Source organism: Dipodomys merriami, unplaced genomic scaffold (genome assembly GCF_024711535.1).
Source record: "Dipodomys merriami isolate MVZ:Mamm:240054 unplaced genomic scaffold, mDipMer1.0.p SCAF_134, whole genome shotgun sequence".
Classification (NCBI taxonomy): domain Eukaryota; kingdom Metazoa; phylum Chordata; class Mammalia; order Rodentia; family Heteromyidae; genus Dipodomys; species Dipodomys merriami.
In genome coordinates this window covers 3,187,219-3,206,003 of record NW_027202649.1, presented here as the reverse complement: position 1 = coordinate 3,206,003, position 18,785 = coordinate 3,187,219, and the positions used below count along the sequence as shown (strand labels likewise).

General features: G+C 47.2%; 1 protein-coding gene across 1 annotated transcript; it reads right to left on the bottom strand.

Moving 5' to 3' along the window:
* Positions 1 to 4,009: 4,009 nt before the first annotated feature.
* On the bottom strand, positions 4,010 to 15,093 carry LOC138825102 (transmembrane protein 231-like). The gene is made up of 7 exons (XM_070019499.1): positions 14,816 to 15,093; positions 14,558 to 14,727; positions 8,674 to 8,802; positions 8,267 to 8,410; positions 6,794 to 6,875; positions 4,628 to 4,732; positions 4,010 to 4,286 (listed from the first exon to the last, which is right to left on the bottom strand). Exons 1-7 carry the CDS (start codon positions 14,952 to 14,954, stop codon positions 4,105 to 4,107), a joined length of 951 nt encoding a protein of 316 aa, XP_069875600.1. The 5' UTR covers positions 14,955 to 15,093; the 3' UTR covers positions 4,010 to 4,104.
* Between the last annotated feature and the right edge of the window lie 3,692 nt (positions 15,094 to 18,785).

Below are 18,785 nucleotides of genomic sequence, written 5' to 3'. Positions count from 1 at the left end.
GTCCACTCCCAGTGTTAGCCTCGACCAAGATTACAGGTCCCAATAAATACAGGATTCGTCGCAAACATAACAGAATTTCCTCCTGGTAAATAACAGGGCAGAACCCAGGCACCTATAGAGACTGGAGCATCGTGAAACTGAGTAAACCGGAGTCCCTGCCACTGCGAGGGCAAATTAATGCAGCCTTTCCTGGATCAGGTTAGGCAGGATGAGTTAAGATCCTTAAATGCGGGCCACACAAGTGCCAGTGGCTCAGGCCTTAATCCTAGCTACTCAGGAGGCTGAGATCTGAAAATCAGTTTGAAGCCAGACAGACAGGAAAGCCCATGAGCTATGGCTTAAGTGGTACAGCATCAGACCTTGAGCACAAAAGCTATGGGACAGTGTCCCAAGCCCTTGAGTTCAAGCCCCAGCATTGGCACCAAAACAAGAACAATCTCATGGCCATATGCTTTTTGAATTAGTAATTCCTTTCTAGGATATCTTAAAGAAATAAACCAGCAATAAGGCTTTATACTCAAAGTTCACAGCTAAAAAGGAAATGCACAAAAGATTACAAGGATAAGCTCTAGAATATCCATATAATGGATTTAGACAACTAGTTTTGTTTGTTTTTTGGTTGTGGGGCTTGAACTCATGGCTTGGGTGCTGTCCCTGAGCTCTTTTGCTCAAGGCTAAGCACTTTACCACTTTGAGCCACAGTGAAACTTCTATTTTTCTGGTGGTTTACTGGAGATAAGAGTCTCACAGACCAGGCACTGGTGGCTCATGCTTGTAATCCTAACTACTTAGGAGGCTGAGATCTGAGGATTGTGGTTCAAAGTCAGCCAGGTAGAAAAGCCTCTGTGAGACTCTTAAATCCAATTAACCACTTGAGCTGTGGCTCAAGTAGTAGAGCTCTAGCCTTGAGCAAAAAAAGAATTCAAGAGGGGCTGGAAAGGTGGCTCAGTGGTAGAGCGCTTGCCATGCATGCATGAGGCCCTGGGTTCGATTCCTCAGCACCACATAAGCAAGAAGAAAAAAAGCTGGAAGTGGCGCTGTGGCTCAAGTGGTAGAGCGCTAGCCTTGAGCTGAAGAGTTGAGGGACAGCGCCCAGGCCCAGAGTTCAGGCCCCATGACCGAACCCCCCCCCCAAAAAAAAAAAGAATTCAAGAGACAGCTTCTAGTCTCTGAGTTCAAGCCCCATGACAAAAAAAAAAAAAAAAAGAAAAAAGAAAAAGTCTCACGGACTTCCCTGGCTGGGCTGGCTATGGACCATGATTCTCAGATCTCCGCCTCCTGAGTAGCTAGGATTCTAAGTGTGAGTCACCAGCGCCTATCACAACTGTTACTTTCTTTCATTTGTGCAATTCATATGTTTTTCCCCAGGAGGCAGTTATAACTTACCTTTTACTTTTGTATCAGAAAGATACAAAAACTCTTTCACAATGTGCAAATGTGAAGAGGACTGGAGAGAGAGAAAAGAATGGAAAAAATAAAATTTTGTGTGTGTCGGACTGGGGCTTGAACTTAGGACATGGGCATTTTCCTTGACTTTGTCACTTGACTAGCACTCTACCAGTTGAGGCTCAGTTCCACATCTGGCTTTTTGGTGGTTAATTAGGGATAAGAGTCTCACAGATTTTCCTTCCCTGCTCTGGCTTTGAGCCACAATCCTCAGATCTATCTCTCGAGTAGCTAGGATTACAGGTGTGAGCCATTGATGGCCAGCAGAAATTTTATTCACCTTATGCAATGGAAACTAAATGGGGCCTCACTTGATTCCAACAGTCTGGTCGTCTGATGATATTAGCAGTCCTCCCTGCCCTCCCTCCAATACCGCGAAATGACTTCCAACTCTCACTAGTTCTGGGTTACAGCCCAGTCACTGGACTCCTGTGTATTTCTCATTTTCAATCTCTTGCATTTTCCTCACTCTGCTATGTGAGTCGGGTTTAGAAGCTACCAACATTTGATCTGAAAATAACTTGGTATTCACCAGACATAGTTGTAATTTTCCAGCCTGTGTCTTCCGCTTGCCATGTGGATTGCACTGAAAACTCCCATTTACTTGGGGTTGGACTAGGGGACGTTTGCCAAAGAGCTAACAAAAGCTCCAAGGTTTTGGGCCAGAGCTTTGGCAGAGCCAGGCTGCTGGTGAGGAACTTGGATAAACACGTGCAACCTTTGGCCTCTCCACTCTCTCCCTTCCCAGCCCTCTCCCTCTAAAAAGCCGCAGGCACACTTCCATTTTGGACATTTTAATTACAAAGTTATAAAACACACCACAGATTATTTTTTCATCTAAGTCTCAGGGAATAAAAAACAAATGAGGCATATAGACAGGCCTAAATCTGTATCTGTGTGTGTCTGTGTGTGTGTGTTGGTAACTGGGACTTGAACTCAGGTCCCTGCCACTGCCCCTTAGCTTTTCTACTCAAGGCAGACAGCTCTAAATCTTAAAAGAAAAGATAAAGGAACTATTGTTGCTGCTTGAGTACTTCCAAGTAGTTTTGCTTCCAAAATTTTTATTTTGTTCAGTAGGAAAGAAAGGTGCTTTGGAAATAAGAATTACCTGGGTAAACTGAGGCACACACTGAAAGGCTGTATTTGTGGATGGGTATGACGTATAGGTCCCAGAGGCTAGGTATGTCCTTTCGTACTAAGGACATGGGGGTAGGGGAAGGAATCACGAGGCCAAACATCTGTCCTTCAAGGAGACAGCCTGCTTACTCAGAGCGAGACAGCGTTGCAGGGCTGGTGTCTGTGAGAACAGAGGCCCATTCTAGCCATCTGGTCTGCAGACACTTGCTTAGTTAGGAGGAGATCTGGGTTCACCGCCTGTCATTCTAATGGCCAGGCTGGGTGCTCTGGCTAGCAACCCTCTTCGTTCCCTCCTTGTGGTTCTTGTCCTCCTTAAAGCTGCCTCTCTGCTGGGCACCCTGTTCTTCAGTCAAGGGAAATGCAAGTAGCTGGGCTTCCGGCTAGCCCTCCAGATAAACTCTGTGGTTGTCAGGGAGTGGGAGCCAATACCAACAACAAGGCCTCTGTCACCCATATCCTTTCAGGAGGGGGAAGGCGGTCAAGGAGGAGGAGTGGCAAGGGTCCAGACTGTTGGGTGAGGGCCAGAGAGAAAGAACCTGTTGTTAGAGGCCTTATGTCCCCCACTGCTGTGGGGGAGACGGAATGAACCGGCCCTGCTGACTCCACTCTCCTGTTCCAGGGGCACAGACACAGGGCAAGAGGCAGGGCAAAGAGCCAGACAGAGTAGGGCAGGGACAGAAGGCTGTTCAGCTGAGCAGATGACAGCACATATCTGTTAGATGGGAGGGCAGGTATACAGTGCTCTTTTCCTTAAGGGTTGCCTGCCCACCCCACACAAGCTTTTGGGACCAGCCCCCTCCAGTGTCACGCCCCCTTCCAATTCTCCAATTAAAAGCCTCCATCCTGGAAATCAAAGTTCTGAATGGGAATTGTGGACACCCAGGGAGGGGCATACTGGGGATTTGCATATTTATCCCCGAACTCTGAAAAGCAGTAGAGTGGCCTACAATGGGGGGAGAGTTGAACAGTGCTGCTCAGTTCAAAGAAAGGAAAAGTCTTTGCTTGACCAGAGATGGGACTCATTCTAAGATGTCCGAACTTGACCTAATTTTCTCCTGAAATTCGAGGATAAGGCAGGAACAAAAACAAACGAGAACTAGAAGCTAGGTGCCAGTGGCTCATGCCTATAATCCTAGCTACTCAGAAGGTTGAGACCTAAAGATTGTGGTTTGAAGTCAACCCCAGCAGGAAAGCCCATGAAACTCATATCTCCAATTAACCACCAAAACAAAAGCAGGAAGTAGAACTGTGGCTCATGTGGTAGAGTGTTAGCCTTGAGCAAAAAATGTCACAGACAGTGCCCAGGTCTAAAGTTCAAGCCCTAGTACCAGCACATACACAAAGGAACCCACAGGCCTTCCCGCAAATTGATGGTCTCTTCAGTGCTTAGAATTTGTCTCTGAAGGGGAAAACACAAGCTCACGGTGTCCAGTAGGCTCTTTTCAGAAGTGTCATAGGATGGCAGCTGGCAGAAGACAATGAGGTAGCACAATCCCAAGGAGTTGTTTAGAGACCGTCTGCTTAGGACAAGTGCTGCTTGTACACCTCTCCCTGGGACACTGATGTCACAGGAATTGTGGTGACCACTTGATTCTGAAACACAAAAACTTTTATTCTTTCGAACACCCAGAGGAAGATTAGCAGGATGCTGACATACTGGACCCAGGCAAACTTGATCATCTCCCAGAAGCCTGGCTGGTAAGTACAGGCAGTTAAGGGGCACAGCCGACATGGAAGCAAGTTATGCTAAGGCTCAGGTCAGATGGGAAATGGCAAGAATTTTTCTAATATCCTTAAGATCAGAGGGATAACCAAAGATTATTAAGGCATAAATATGGATGGTTCTAACCTAGAATTTCCCAGAAAGAAATGTGAACAGGAAATGAACTTTTTTTTTTCTGAACAGCAGACAGACACCAGGACTGGAACAATTTTCAGTCTCAGGCTGGCATCCCACATCTGTTCCTACTTGGGATAGCTGAGGATTCCCTTCTTCTTTTTGTGGAAACTGAGCCATCACTGGCTATCTAACAGAAAGGATATGAAATGACTTCCACGGGGTAGCGAATGACAGCGTTGATCACGAAGGGAGCTTCGCCGGCTCTGCCCACCAGCCAGAGGGGGTTGGGGTCATTCAGGACAGTGGTAACTGCAATACAAGCATTAACGATCGATCCAGACCATTAATATTAGGGACTAAAGATATCCTTTGATTCTTAAAGGGATCTTCTGCACTTTAGAATGAAAATCATTAAAAGGAAAGAGAGTTTCTTACACATTATTTAAAATATTTGTTACACTATGTCAAAGACTTGCAAATGGTCTGTGTTCTACAACTACTGAACTGCTGGATGCATACTAAGGTGCCAGTGAAAATAATATGGATTAGAACTTTGCAGCAGTCAGGCGGAAACATATCACAGAGTTGAATAAATAAGAACAACTTGGATCCCAAAGCATTTCTAACACTACAATAGCTGTATAGAGATTCAGTATATGGATAAGGAATGAAGGAAGGAAGCCAGGGTCCAGGGGTTCACATCTGTAATCCTCGTTACTCAGGAGACTGAGATCTGAGGATCCAACCCGGGTAGGAAAGTCTGTGAGACTCTTTGTCTCCAATTAAGCGCCAAAAAAAAGTCAGAAATAGAGCTGTGGCTGAAATGGTAGAGCACTAGTGTTAAGTGAAAAAGTTCAGGGACAGTGTCCAGGTCCTGAGTTCAAGCCTGGTACTGGCACTAAAGGAAGTGAAAAAAAAAAAAAAAAGGGTGAGGTGGAGCTGAGGTGGAGCTTTGTGCCAGAGCATTTGTCGAGGATGTGGATCAGGTTCCCGCTGCTGCCAGAAAAAAAGAAAAAGAAAAAAGGAGGAAAGGAGAGAATATAGACTCATGACTTTTCATTTTGTTTAAAAACTTCTATTCCTGGAATATACTGGTACTGTATTGCTTAAAATTAGTTAGACCTATGGGCATTATAGGTTTCCTGTTTGTGAAATGTCTGTTTGTAATACCCAGGAGGTCAGGTTTCCACATACCCATTTTGATGCCTTTGGGGAAAATCTCAGGTCACTCACCAGGCCCAGTGTGTGGAGTCCAGCACTGGTGAGGCCTGTGCACTTCACCTGTGAGGACAAAACTCTGCCTGCAGCCAGAACTGTGGGTGCTTCTGTCCTACTGGATCAATCGCCTCCTACATAGATAGGGTGCCTTGTACCCAAATGTTTCTTCTCTTTTCGGAGGGAAGTACTGAGGATTGAATCAGGGCTTTGCTCTTGCTCTACACTAGAGCCACACTTTGGTTAACTGAGACAGAGTCTTGCTTTATGGTCTTGGGTGGCCTGGACTTCGATCCTCCTATTTGTGCTTCCCTACATCACTGGGATGACAGCTATGTGTCATTATTCTCAGCCACTGTGCTTTCCTCATGTCTGAGAACAGCCGTGGTATTCCACCATACCCAGAGGTGCTGGACACTTGAGAACTCCCCCTCACCCACCACCACCTTTGGTCCTATCTGACCTCAAATTACAGTCCTCTTGATCTCTCAGGTTGCTAGGATTATAGGCTTAAATAACCATGTCTAGCTCTATTTCTATTTGAAAAGTGGGAATAGCAAATTTTCTTGGGCTTCTTCTACAGGTGTGATATAGGGAATATATCAGGCTTACAGACACATTAAGAAAAAAAAAAGAAAAGAAAAGAAAAGGAAGCTACCAAGCCAGTGGTGGGACAGGTTATGGGCGGTGGGAACAATGGATGCCAGCAGGGTGGTGGACGGGCATGGGGGGGGGGTGTGAAGTCAGCGACCAAATCCACAAACCCCACAAACTCCGGGGAGCCTGTGCTCTTCCTGCCACTGACTCTCCAATGGCTGAGTTTTTTTTTTTTTTAATTATGACAAAGGTTTTATTTCTTTTTCTTTTTTTTTTGGGGGGGGGGGTCCGGTCGTGGGGCCTGAACTCTGGGCCTGGGCGCTGTCCCTCAGCTCTGCAGCTCAAGGCTAGTGCTCTACCACTTGAGCCACAGCGCCACTTCCAGCTTTTTTCTTATGTGGTGCTGAGGAATCGAACCCAGGGCCTCGAGCATGCAAGGCAAGTGCTCTACCACTGAGCCACCTTCCCAGCTCCCAAAGGTTCTATTTCTATCTGCTTCCACTGCCCCACACCTGCAATTCCCTTCACCATGGGTCCCATGGCCTGCCCGTGACTCACCATTCCTTTCCTGATAAGCAGCCACAATGTGGGTAAGGTCATAGTCCTGGGCGAAAGGGCTGGTCCCATTGATCACAGACACCTGTGAGGGGGGCAGGAGGACGAGGTGTCAGTGTCCCTCCCAGCCCTGCCCACCTGAGCTGGTCCCAGAGAACATCCGCTTATTCTCGGTGACCTGTTCCACCATCAATAATCTTTTCTTCAAGGATGAATTAACTTGGGGCTGGGAAGGTGGCTCAGTGGAAGAGTGCTTGCCTTGAGCTGAAGAGCTGAGGGACAGCGCCCAGGCCCCACGATGAACCCCCAAAATAGGAAAAAAAATAAAGGATGAATAAACTCCAGTGTAACCATTTTAATCCTTTTACTCTGTCTTTCCTTATGTGGGGATGGAAACAAAGGGTCATTGTCCACCTCTCACAGCTTTTAAAGCTATAGTATAAACACAGTAACACCCGCACTCCCCCTGCCCCCCCAAAAAAGATAAACTCAAAAGAGGCTGTAGTGCAGGCAAGTGATCCTCCCATCTTAGTGATCCTCCCATCTTAGTCTCCCAAGTGCTAGGACTAGAGTTGTGCACCTCCACACCCAGTTGTAAACCCCTTATCTCAGGGATGGCATATGCTACTCGTTCAATAAGTGCTGGCTAATTTTTTCTTTTAGTGTTTATATGAACATTTTACATGATCATTTGGGATATGTGATAGTTAATTTTGATTGAATTGATCCACATGTAGATTAGTAAAGCACACTTCTGGGCCCGCCTGTGAGGGCATTACCAAATAGGATTAGAGCTGACCTAATGAATGGTTTAATCCATTGATGAATTAAAAACTGAAAAGAGCTGGGCACTGAGTAACTCATGTCTGTAATCATAGCCACTGAGGAGGCTGAGATCTGAGGATTGACGTTCCTGGCCAGCCTGGTAGAAAATTCCACAGACCCTTACCTCCAATTAATCACCAAAAAGTCAGAAGTAGAGCTGTGGCTCAAATGGCAGAGTGCCAGCCTTGAGTGAAAAAGCTCAGGTACAGTCCCCAGACCCTAAGATCAAGCCCTAGGACTAGCACAAAATAAAAAAAAAATTGAAAAGACTATTGGAAGGTAGGCCTTGGTTGGAGAAGACAGGTCACTGGGGTAAGCCCTGTGGACTTTATCTTGTCCTCGCCCCATCCTGTTAGTGATCTACTCTGCTTCCAGTCCAACAGGAAGTGACTGCCCCTTCCTGCACTCCTTGCCACGATGGGCTAAAACCACTGAAGCAATGAACAAAACACACAGAGACAAAGACTTTTCTCCTGTCTCTCTTTCTAGGTATAAGTAAAGGTATACCACCTCCATATCTTGAAAGAATTTATGACAAGAAGTTCCTTCCACAGAGAAAATGCTATTTCTAACTTTAATTTCTCCCTCTTCAAAGAATGTGATTTTTAAAAACCCACAGAAAAAGAGACGGGCAGTCAGAAGCATCCTTACATTGTACCGGACATCTAGGCCGCTGTAACTCAGAGGCTGCTTCTGCTGTAACCTGAGGTCCCCGTTCACGTGTAACTGGGACCCAGGAATGGCAGAGGAGGACTGGAGAAACGCCATGCTCTGCATCACGAACGTGGACATCCTCTGAAACCATTAGGAGGAGAGAGACAAAACCAACCTCACTAATTAAAAACAAATCACTACAATTAATAACTAATAAATACAATAACAAATATAAATAGAAGTAAATACGACCCCAGTGGAAAACATTCAGTTTGCCTAGTTACATTCTTTCCTCCCCACCTAGGAAAGAGCAGAGTTACAATATGGTTCTTCCTAGGAATTAGTAGGAGAGCTGTGTTCCTAAAGCCGAAAGGGGAGGGGACCGGCGCTAAGGGCGGACTCACATGCAGTTGGTAGGAGAAGGTCAAGATAAGCTGGACACCAAGAACGTTCTCTGTGGCTTGCAGCGGAAGCTCCAGTCTAAAATGTAACACGTCCATCTTCCCATCCAGGTTCCTGTCTTCTTCTCTAGTCTACAAAACCCAAAGAAAGAGGTTTCTGTCCCTCTCTTCCCCACCACCTTTTTGCGGACCTGGGGCTGGAACTCCGGGTGAGGGTGCTGTCCCTGAGCCTCTTTGTGTTCCACTTGGTGCTCCTGGTGCTCTACCACTTGAGCCATAGCACCACTGCTGGCTTTTTCTGAGTGGTTAATTGGAGATGAGTCTTATGGACTTTTCTGCCTAGTCTGGCTTCAAACTGCAATCCTCAGATCTCAGCCTCCTGAGTAGCTAGGGTTACAGGTATGAGCCATCAGTACCTGGTCCCTGCATGCCCCTCCCCCCCTTTTTTGGGGCATGGTTAGAAACTGAACCCAGAAGCTGGGCACTAGTGACTCACACCTGTGATCTTACTTATTCAGGAGGCTGAGACCTGAGGATTCTCACTCCAAGCCAGCCTGGGCAGGAAAGTCTGTGAGACTCTTATCTCCAATTAACCATGGAAAAACCGGGAGTGGAGCATGTGGCTCAAGTGGTAGAGCTCTAGCCTTGAGCACAAAAACCCAGGGACAGTGTCATAGCCCTGAGTTCAAATTCCATGACCAGCAAGCATGAACAATTGCATGTGCATACACGCACACATGCACACGTGCGCACGCGTGCACACACACACACATACATACACACACACACTCCAGAGAGTAAGTCTGGATCACTGCACATTTTCAAATATACATAGGCCAGAACCAAGGCTCAGAGCCACAGTTGCTGTCTATATATCCCATTCACCCATAAATCTTACAAGGGCTTTTAGAGGTGCTACCATACCAGGCAGCTGTTTGACATGTTGAAAACACAATTTTTTTTTTTTTTCTGGTCGTGGGGCCTGAATTCTGGGCCTGGGCACTGTCCCTCAGCTCTTCAGCTCAAGGCTAATGCTCTACCACTTGAGCCACAGCACCACTTCCAGTTTTTTCTACTTATGTGGTGCTCAGGAATTGAACCCAGAGCCTCATGCATGCGAGGCAAGCATTCTACCACTGAGCCACCTTCCCAGCCCCAAACACAATGTTTTGTAAGCAAAACAAAGTCCCCGTGCTAACAGAACTAAAAAAATTCCATTAAGAAGGGTAGAAAATAAATCACAAACAAATACAGACTTAATAATATCACGCAGGCCCAAGTGTCACAAAGAAAAATGGAGCAGACTAAAATTAGAGCATGATGAGGGTGGAAGGAAACAGAAAAGTCTACAGGAAGTTTTCAGGATGATCTAACGCATTGATGACCTGAATGAAGACGGGAGGAGACACAGGAATGTCTGAGGAAAGAGTGACCCAGGCTAACCAAGGTGCTGTGTTCTCAGTGCCCAGCGGCCAGGGCAGCCAGGCAGAGCGGTGAAGGCCATGGAGAGGGAGGGGAGGGATCAGAGCGAGCCTTGGGCTTGAGTGAGGGTGGAATGATGCATCTTCCATTGGTGCCGCCACGTGGGCCTCTGATGAAATCAATTCTTTACTTCCAGTCAGTTTAAAATAAGCATAACATGTGTTAACATGTTTAGGTACTGTGCCAGTACCTAAAATCTAACTGGTGCCTGGCCATGAATCATACTGTAATCTTATTCTTATGAGATATAGTGTAGTTTGGAACAATTGGAACAAGTGTGTGTGTGTGTGTGTGTGTGTGTGTGTGTGTGTGTGTGTGTGTGTGTGTGTGTGTGTGTGTGTGTGTGTGTGTGTGTGTGTGTGTGTGTGTGTGTGTGTGTGTGTGTGTGTGTGTGTGTGTGTGTGTGTGTGTGTACAGGTATTAGGGTTTGAACTCAGGGCCTGGGCCATTGTCCCTGAGCTTTTCTGGCTCAAGGCTGACATTCTAGTACTTGAGACACACATCCACTTCAAGCTTTTTGCTGCTTAACTGCATATGAGTTTCACAAACTTTCCTGCCCTGGCTGGCTTCAAACCTGGATCCTCAGATCTCAGCCTCCCGAGTAGCTAAGATTATAAGCACAAGCCACCAGCACCCAGAAAAGGCTGCTCTGATTTTTCTTCTCAACATACTTTAATGCATTGAAAACATAGGAATTTTTTGCTTTTGTTGTTGGTTGTGGGGCTTGAACTCTGGGCCTGGGCGCTGTCCCTCAGCTCTTCAGCTCAAGACTAGCACTCTACCACTTCAGCACAGAGCCACTTCAGTTTTCTGAGTGGTTTGTTGGAGATAGGAGTTTCAGATTTTTCCTGCCTGGACTGGTTTTGAACCATGATCCTCAGATGTCAGCCTGAGTAGCTAGGATGACAGGCGTGAGCCACGAGTGCACGGCAAACATGGATTTTTATGGTTGGACATGACTCAAGTGGTAGAGAGCCTGCCTAGCAAATGCAAGTCCTTGAATTCATAACCTAGTAACACACACACACACACAAACACACACACACACACACACACACACACGAAATAAGAAAAAATACAGGAGCTGGGAAGGTGGCTCAGTGGTAGAGCTCTTGCCTTGCATGCATGAGGCCCTGGGTTTGATTCCTCAGCACCAAATAAGCAAAAAAAAAAAAAAAAAAAAAAAAAAAAAAAGCTGGAAGTGGCGCTGTGGCTCAAGTGGTAGAGTTCTAGCCTTGAGCTGAAGAGCTGAGGGACAGCACCCAGGCCCAGAGTTCAGGGACAGCACCCAGACCCAGAGTTCAGGCCCCACGACCAGAACCAATAAGAAAAAGAAAAAAAAGAAAAAATACAGGCACTTTAGGAACAACACTGTGCAAGGTAAGTAAAACAGAAGCAAGACAGATATTTTTCCAAAATTGCCAACTGCAAAACCACTTCCTGATACTATGGTAAAACCTTCACCTAAAACCCAGTTTCTGGGCTTTCTGAGCAGATTCTCAAATGTGGTAAAGGAGTGTGGGTTTATGTTCAGAGTTAGAAAATAGCCAGGCATCTGTGGCTCACGCCTGTAATACTAACTACGCAGAGTATCGAAGTTCAAAGCCAGCCTTGGAAAGGGAGTCTGTAAGACTCTTACCTGTGATTAACCAGCAAAAAGCTGGAAGTGCGGCTGTGGCTCAAGTGGTAAAAGCACTAGCATTGAGTGAAAAAAATAAGGGACAACAGCCAAGCTCTGAGTTCAAGCCCCAGTGCCAGTAGGAATAAATACGTTGACAAGTTTTTTGCTGCAATAGGATTAAGGGTAAATGAATAACATTAAAAAAAATTATTTTCCTTGTAGAGGCAGAATCTATGTAGCGTAGGCAGGCCTCACACGCCTCATTCTCCTGGCTTGGCCGCCTCAATACTAGAATTACAGGTGTGTATCCCCACACCTGGCTCTGTTTAAGTTTTTAGCCACCATCAAGCTGTTATACTGTTTTCTAAAGTGACTGCATCATTTTATATGCTTACCTGACTTTAAATTTTTATTTTTTTTTAATTTGACTTTGCTTCATACTGCCAGTCACTATTTTTTTTCCTTTAAAAGTATTTATCATTAACATGTAAAAATCTTGCCTGGCGTGGCCATGCACATCAGTGTTCTAGACACTCCACAGGTTGAGGCAGGAGGATCTTGATTTTGAAGCCAGCCTGGACAACTTAGCAAGATCCCCTGTCTACAAAAACCAAACAACAAAAACAGCCAGGCACTGGTAGCTCATCCCTGTAATCCTAGCGATGTAGGAGACAGATCTGAGGATCGCAGTTCAAAGTCAGCCTGGGCAGGAATTTCTGTGAGACTCTTTATCTCCAATTAACTGCCAAAAACACCCAGAAGGAGAGCTGTAACTCAAGTGGTAGAGTGCTAGCCTTGAGTGACAGCATCCAGGACCTGAGTTCAAGACCTAGGACCAGCACACACATACACACGTACACATGACCCATCATCAAGAACACAAACAACAACAAACGCTGGTGAAATTGGGAGAGAAAGGACCCTCGTACACTGGTGATGGAAATATAAGCTACTTAATTATACATGCAGAAAGTAATGCTGAACTGGCAGGGTTAATGTTGTATCTCTGGTCAAACAAAGCACCCAAGACAAACCTTGTACCAGAAGAACTTACCTAGGTTTTAGTTCACACTTGAGCTCCCCCTGCCTGCCACTCTAATGATCCTCACTGAGCACGAACAAATCGTTCCTAGTCCAGAAGAGATGGCACAGTAGAAACAGTAGAAAAAGCTATCACAGAACAAAGTGTATAAACAAAATCCAAGGGCAGGCCAAGTGCTGGCGGCTCACATTTGTAATCCTAGCAACTCAGGAGGCTGAGATCTGAGGATCACCATTCAAAGCCAGCTGTGGTTCATGTGGTAGAGTGCCAGTCTTGAGCAAAAAAGCTCAGGCACAGGCCTTGAGTTCAAGCCCTAAGATTCACACACACACACACACACACACACACACACACACACACACACACACACACACACACAGCTATGAAAAATGGGAATAAATCCAGCATAAAATATAAAATAAGTATAAATAAGAGGACAAAAAATGGAATCAGTCTTAGCTTCTATTGAAAGTCTGTCTGAACTGCACATCAGAAACAGACAGTATATGGTTCTCAAGCCACACAGCCAGCCAGTAGTGGTGAATGCACAAGTAAAAAGACTGAAGGAAACCTAATTTTACTTCTATTTCTGGGATTATTCTAAGCTTTTCTCATGATTATTTCTTAGACACAAATAGAGCAATATAAAGATGTTAAAAAGAAAGTTTTACCAAAACTTCAAGACATAAACTGCTATTTTTCAGTAAAACTAGCATGTTAATTTTGTTTGGAATTTTTTTTAATGTTTAGATTAAACCTAGAGCCTTGAACATGAGAGGCAAGCACTCTTTTGAGCTGCTCTCCTAATCCCCAAAGTTTGTTTGCATTTTGGGAAAGGAAGTAGCATGTAAAAAACATACAAACAAAAACCAATAAGGTTGACTAACAAGTATTGATTACTTGTACCAAGTCTTTAATTTTTTTCATTATGTAGCCTGTAACTCTATGTTTGACATTAATAAACATACACTTTTGCAATCAGAATAAAAAAGAAAAAAATTCAAGCAACCAGAGAAAGTAATCAGAATCATCTTTCTTGCTATTCGCACAACCAATAAGCCTTGTAAACATTCTAAACCTTCTTTAGAGGAAAAAAAGTGTGATTTCCCTACAAACACACACACACACGCACAACACAAGTTTGTCTTGTAAGCCGAACCTCTCTGAGGTGTTCAAAGAAATTCAACTTTGCAAAAAGGAGAAAACAGACATGTCACACTTGTAAAGGAAAATGTTTTCAGAAAAGGAGTTTAAGGGCAAGTGCTGCACGCCCAGAAAGGCGTGGCTTGGCCAGGGCACAGGCAGAGCCTTAACCAATCCGCGGCCTGGCTTCGGCGGGTCATCTGCATAGACAGGCCCTACCCAGGTCCTACCCAGCGTCCGGAGGCCCGGACCCCGGGCTTCCCAAAGCCGCGCCGGGCCTAAAGCGCTTCTAAGGGGACTTCCACCCCGCCACACCCGGGGAACGGCCGGGCCCAGCCAGGCTGTCCCACACTTCTGACCTGGGAAGGGCGCCCGGGGGGGCCAGCAGGGCTGACTCCAGGGGCGGCGTGGGCTTCTGGGGAGCAGCTGAAGGAAACGGCAGGTCTGCAGGGCGGCCACTTACCTGCAGGCCCAGCGCAGGCGCACACGTCCTCGGTGGCTGGCGAGCCCTGCAGATCTAGGCTGGGGTCCCCGGCAGCCCGCCCCCCGTCCATGCCACCCCTGCCCGGTTCCGGGGGGCCCAGGCGGGAGCCACGCACCGACACGAGCGGGATGCGAAGGTGGTCCCCCTGCAGCCGGTTGAAGGCGGGGAACGTGCTCCAGGCCAGGAAGCCTCCGGGCTCGGGCCCCAGCAGGGCCACGAGCAGCACCTGGTGCTGGAAGCGCACGGCCGGCTGCTCCTCGTAGCTGCTCCGCTTCAGCCACAGCCCTGCGTGACACAAGGAGGGGGTCAGGGGGGCCGGCCGGGGCGTGCGGGCCGCGGGCGGCCGGCGTGGGCCGGCCCCGGGCGCGCTCACCGTGGCTCCGGAAGGCCACCAACAGCGGCGGGATGTAGGTGAGCGCGGTGGCCAGCAGCAGGAACAGCGCGGCCTTGGAGCAGAGCCCCGCGCGGTAGCTGCGCTCGATCGGGTGAGAGAAGATCTCGTAGAGCGCCATGGGCCACCACACGTAGCGGACCACGTTGCGGACCCCCAGCGCGAAGCCTGGGGCGGCGGGATTACCAAGTTTGGCTTCTGCAGGTTGCCATCGCTCTGGTCTCCACGGCAACCGACGGCGCGGAAAAGGAACCAATAGGAAGGATGCACGGCGCCGGAGGGGGTGGGGCTAAAGGGAGAGGGCGGGGTCAGGGCGATCTCACTTTACCCGCAGGTCTGGGGGGTGACTTCTGTCCAGCCGACCTCAGAAGCCTCCCCCACCCACCAAGTCAGACTTGGAGGCTTCTTGAGCATCTCAGGCCCTTTCTGCTTGTGTTGATTAATTCTGTACGACCCGAGATTGATGTTGTAATATGCAAATAGACCTCTGCAGAAAAAAGGTTTCCCCTGTTACTTTGTGTGTGCAGAAGAGAATGTTTCCTTTCAATGAAGTCTGTCCACAGGTTAAGTGTGTAAAAGATTTGTCCAAAAGTTTCCTCTATCACTGCCTCGATGGCTCACGCCTGCACTCCTAACTACTCAGGAGGCTGAGATCTGAGGATCACGGTTCGAAGCCAGCCCAGGCAGGAAAGTTCATGAAACTCTTATCCTCAAACACCAGAAAAGAGTCAGAAGTAGAGTTGTGGCTCAGGTGGTACAGCACCAGCCATGAGTGAATAAAACCAAGCTGGAGCTCTAGCCCTGAATTAAAAGAAACAAAAACAAACGGAAACTCTCCCTAAGGTCACCTATGAACCCCCAGGGTGGTTCCACAGAACTCCAATCACTCACAACACATTTGCAGTCTGGGTGAAAAGCCAGGTGCCTTTCCCGAGATGACATTAACTGATCCCTATACAGAAGTGCTTCTTCCTGCTAAACCAATAGTTCAAATGCAGAAGATTTTGAGGCAAGATGAGGAAATGGCAATTTTGCCCCTTCTGGGATTATAGGTGTGACCCATGGAGGCAGGTGTGGATTTATTATTTTATCCAGAGCTTTCTTCACTGAAAAGACGCTAAAAGATCATTGTATATATATTTTTTTAATTAAAAAATTTTTTGGGGAGAGGGGTGGGGCTTGAACTCCGATCCTGGATGCTGTCTCTGAGCTCTTCTGCTCAAGGCTAGTGCTCTACCGCTTTGAGCAACAGCGACACTTCTGGCTTTTTCAGTGATTAATTAGAGATAAGATTCTCAAGGGCTTTCCTGCCCAGTCTGGCTTTGAACCGTGATCCTCTGATCTCAGCTCCCTGTGTAGCTAGAATTATTGGCGTGAGCCACCAATGCCCAGCAAGCATCACATTCTTGTGTCAAGAGATAGTGTGAGAGCTGGGAAGGTGGCTCAGTGGTAGAGCGTTTGCCTTGCATGCATGAGGCCCTGGGTTCAATTCCTTAGTACCACATAAGCAAAAAGAAAAAAAGCTGGAAGTGGTGTGGTGCTATGGCTCAAGTGGTAGAGTACTAGCCTTGAGCTGAAGAGCTGAGGGACAGTGCCCAGGCCCAGAGTTCAGGCCCCACGACCAGACCCCCCCCCCAAAAAAAAGATAGTGTGAGGTTTGTGCTAAGTAGTAATAATTCCTCTCCCTCTTTTTGTGCTGGTCTTGGGGTTTAAACTCAGGGCCTGGGCACTATCCTTTAGCTTTTTATCTGCTCAAGGTTAGCGCCCTACCACTTGAACCATAGCTCCATTTCTGGCTTTTACTTGGGCTAGCTTTTAACCTCAGTCCTCAGTTCATCCTTCTGAAAGCTAGAATTATAGGCATGAACCACCAGTGAGGGCTAGAAGAAACTTATATTCGAATCTTGTTGAGTTTTTACCATTTCAAAGGAGAATGCTAACCCCCATATCTTGTAATTTAAGAGCATTAGAATGAAGGGAAGCTTAACTACTTTATTTTCAACACCCTTCTTATAGTCATTAAAAAGAATATATAATAAAGAATATAATAAATCCTCACCTGTCTCCTCTCCTGTCACATTTCTCTCCCTAAAGAACATTGGTCCCCTTTTAATCTTAAAAAGGGAGTACAGCTGGGCGCTGGTGGCTCACGCCTGTAATCCTAGCTACTCAGGAGGCTGAGATCTGAGGATCGTGGTTCAAAGCCAGCCCGGGCAGGAGAGACCGTGAGACTCCTATCTCCAATAAATCACCAGAAAACCGGAAGTGGCGCTGTAGCTCAAGTGATAGAGCGCTTGCCTTGAGCGCCCAGGCCCAGAGTTCAAGCCCCACGACTGACAAAAAAAAAAAAAAAGGGAATACAGAGAGAAGAGAAAAGAACCCCTGGGTGTCTCCTAATTCATGACTGGGAGACAGGGATGGTTTCTTTATAACTAACCTGCCTCACCTATGTTGTAAGGTGAGGCGCTCTTTTGGACTAGGACAACACAGTTCTGTAAAAGGGGACTCTAATTTATTTCCTCCCTCCCTTCTCTGCTAACTTCCTCCCTCTCTCCCTTCTTCTTTCCCCTTCTCTTCCTTTCTTTCTTGTGCTGGAGTCTGAACCAGGGTCTTGCATAGATACTAGGCAAACAGCCTACCATTGGGCTACACCCTTATCCTTCAGTCCCACTTTTAATTCACTATGAAATGTTATTGCCATGCAACACCACAAATTTCTAAATTGAATTTCAAAGGATTTTTTTTTGGGGGGGGGTCTGGTCGTGGGGGCTTGAACTCTGGGCTTGGGCGCTGTCCCTCAGCTCTTCAGCTCAAGGCTAGCGTTCTACCACTTGAGCCACAGCGCCATTTCCGGCTTTTTTTCTTTTTGCTTATGTGGTGCTGGGGAATCAAACCCAGGGCCTCATGCATGCAAGGCAAGCGCTCTACCACTGAGCCACCTTCCCAGCCCCCTCAAAGGATTTTTTTCATCTCATTAAAGACAACTTATCCTGGTTGCCGAGACATATAATCTTTTAAAAATATTTTTATTATCCTTAGTGTATAAAAGAGTTGTCATTCAACAACGCACTGTGTGAATACAATGCGTCTTAATGTCACTCCTTCCAACATTCTCACCCACACCTCCCAACCGACTCAACACAAATCTGGAGACAACAAAAACATTTTCAGAACGAAGCTAGATTCCACAGCATCCTTCAGGAATTACAACCACAGGAGATAATGAATGACTACGTTCCGACGGGTGCATCACAACACAAGCACGTGCCAGGTGATCATGTGCCCAATTAAGTGAATATTCTAGTTACGTGCTCACCGGCTCAGAGACAGATGGTGACACAGCCAGACTTCCCAAGAACTTGCCCAACACTGCCCGAAGAATCTCAGGGCACGTGTCTCGGCGGGTGACTCAGGTCAGGCCGGCAGCCCGAGGGGATTGCTGGGTCACGCCCACTGGCGATCGTGGACGCCGGCCCTGCAGAGACGCCCGGCTAACCTGCACCGCGCCTCTTCCGATCCCCGGACGCGGGGTCTCCGCTCTAAGGTGGGGCACGCCACAGATTTGTTGTACTTTTTCTTAAATGTGTATCTTAACATTTGCTTACAAATAAAGGAAGAAAATGGCGTTTGTTAGAATCAATTGTTTCAGGTCCACGGGAACGTACGGTGTCTGACTTCAATACCGGACCCCCTCGTCATCAGTGACCACACCAAACCGGGTCCCCCAGATCGCCGACATCCCCAGCGCCCTCCTTACCTAGCCAGCCGCCAGAGGTTTCTCAAGCCCTCAAACATCCTTTGCACACTTTCCCACGAAGCGCCTCAGTGTGCTGGCAATCGCACCCTACCCTCCACCCACAACCCCGAAACCCCACTCCCGTCGGCGGCTCCGCAACGTTTCCTCGGTGGCTGACACCCACCCCGCGTACACCCCGACCGCACCGCCTGGGTT

Excerpts from the sequence above, each read along its gene's own strand:
- LOC138825102 (XM_070019499.1), bottom strand. The coding sequence starts at position 14,954 with ATGGCGCTCTACGAGATCTTCTCTCACCCGATCGAGCGCAGCTACCGC. Across the intron at positions 14,728-14,815 it reads GGTGGCCTTCCGGAGCCACG|GGCTGTGGCTGAAGCGGAGC; the intron begins GTGAGCGCGCCC and ends TGTGTCACGCAG. Across the intron at positions 4,733-6,793 it reads TGCTTATCAGGAAAGGAATG|TTACCACTGTCCTGAATGAC; the intron begins GTGAGTCACGGG and ends CTTGTATTGCAG.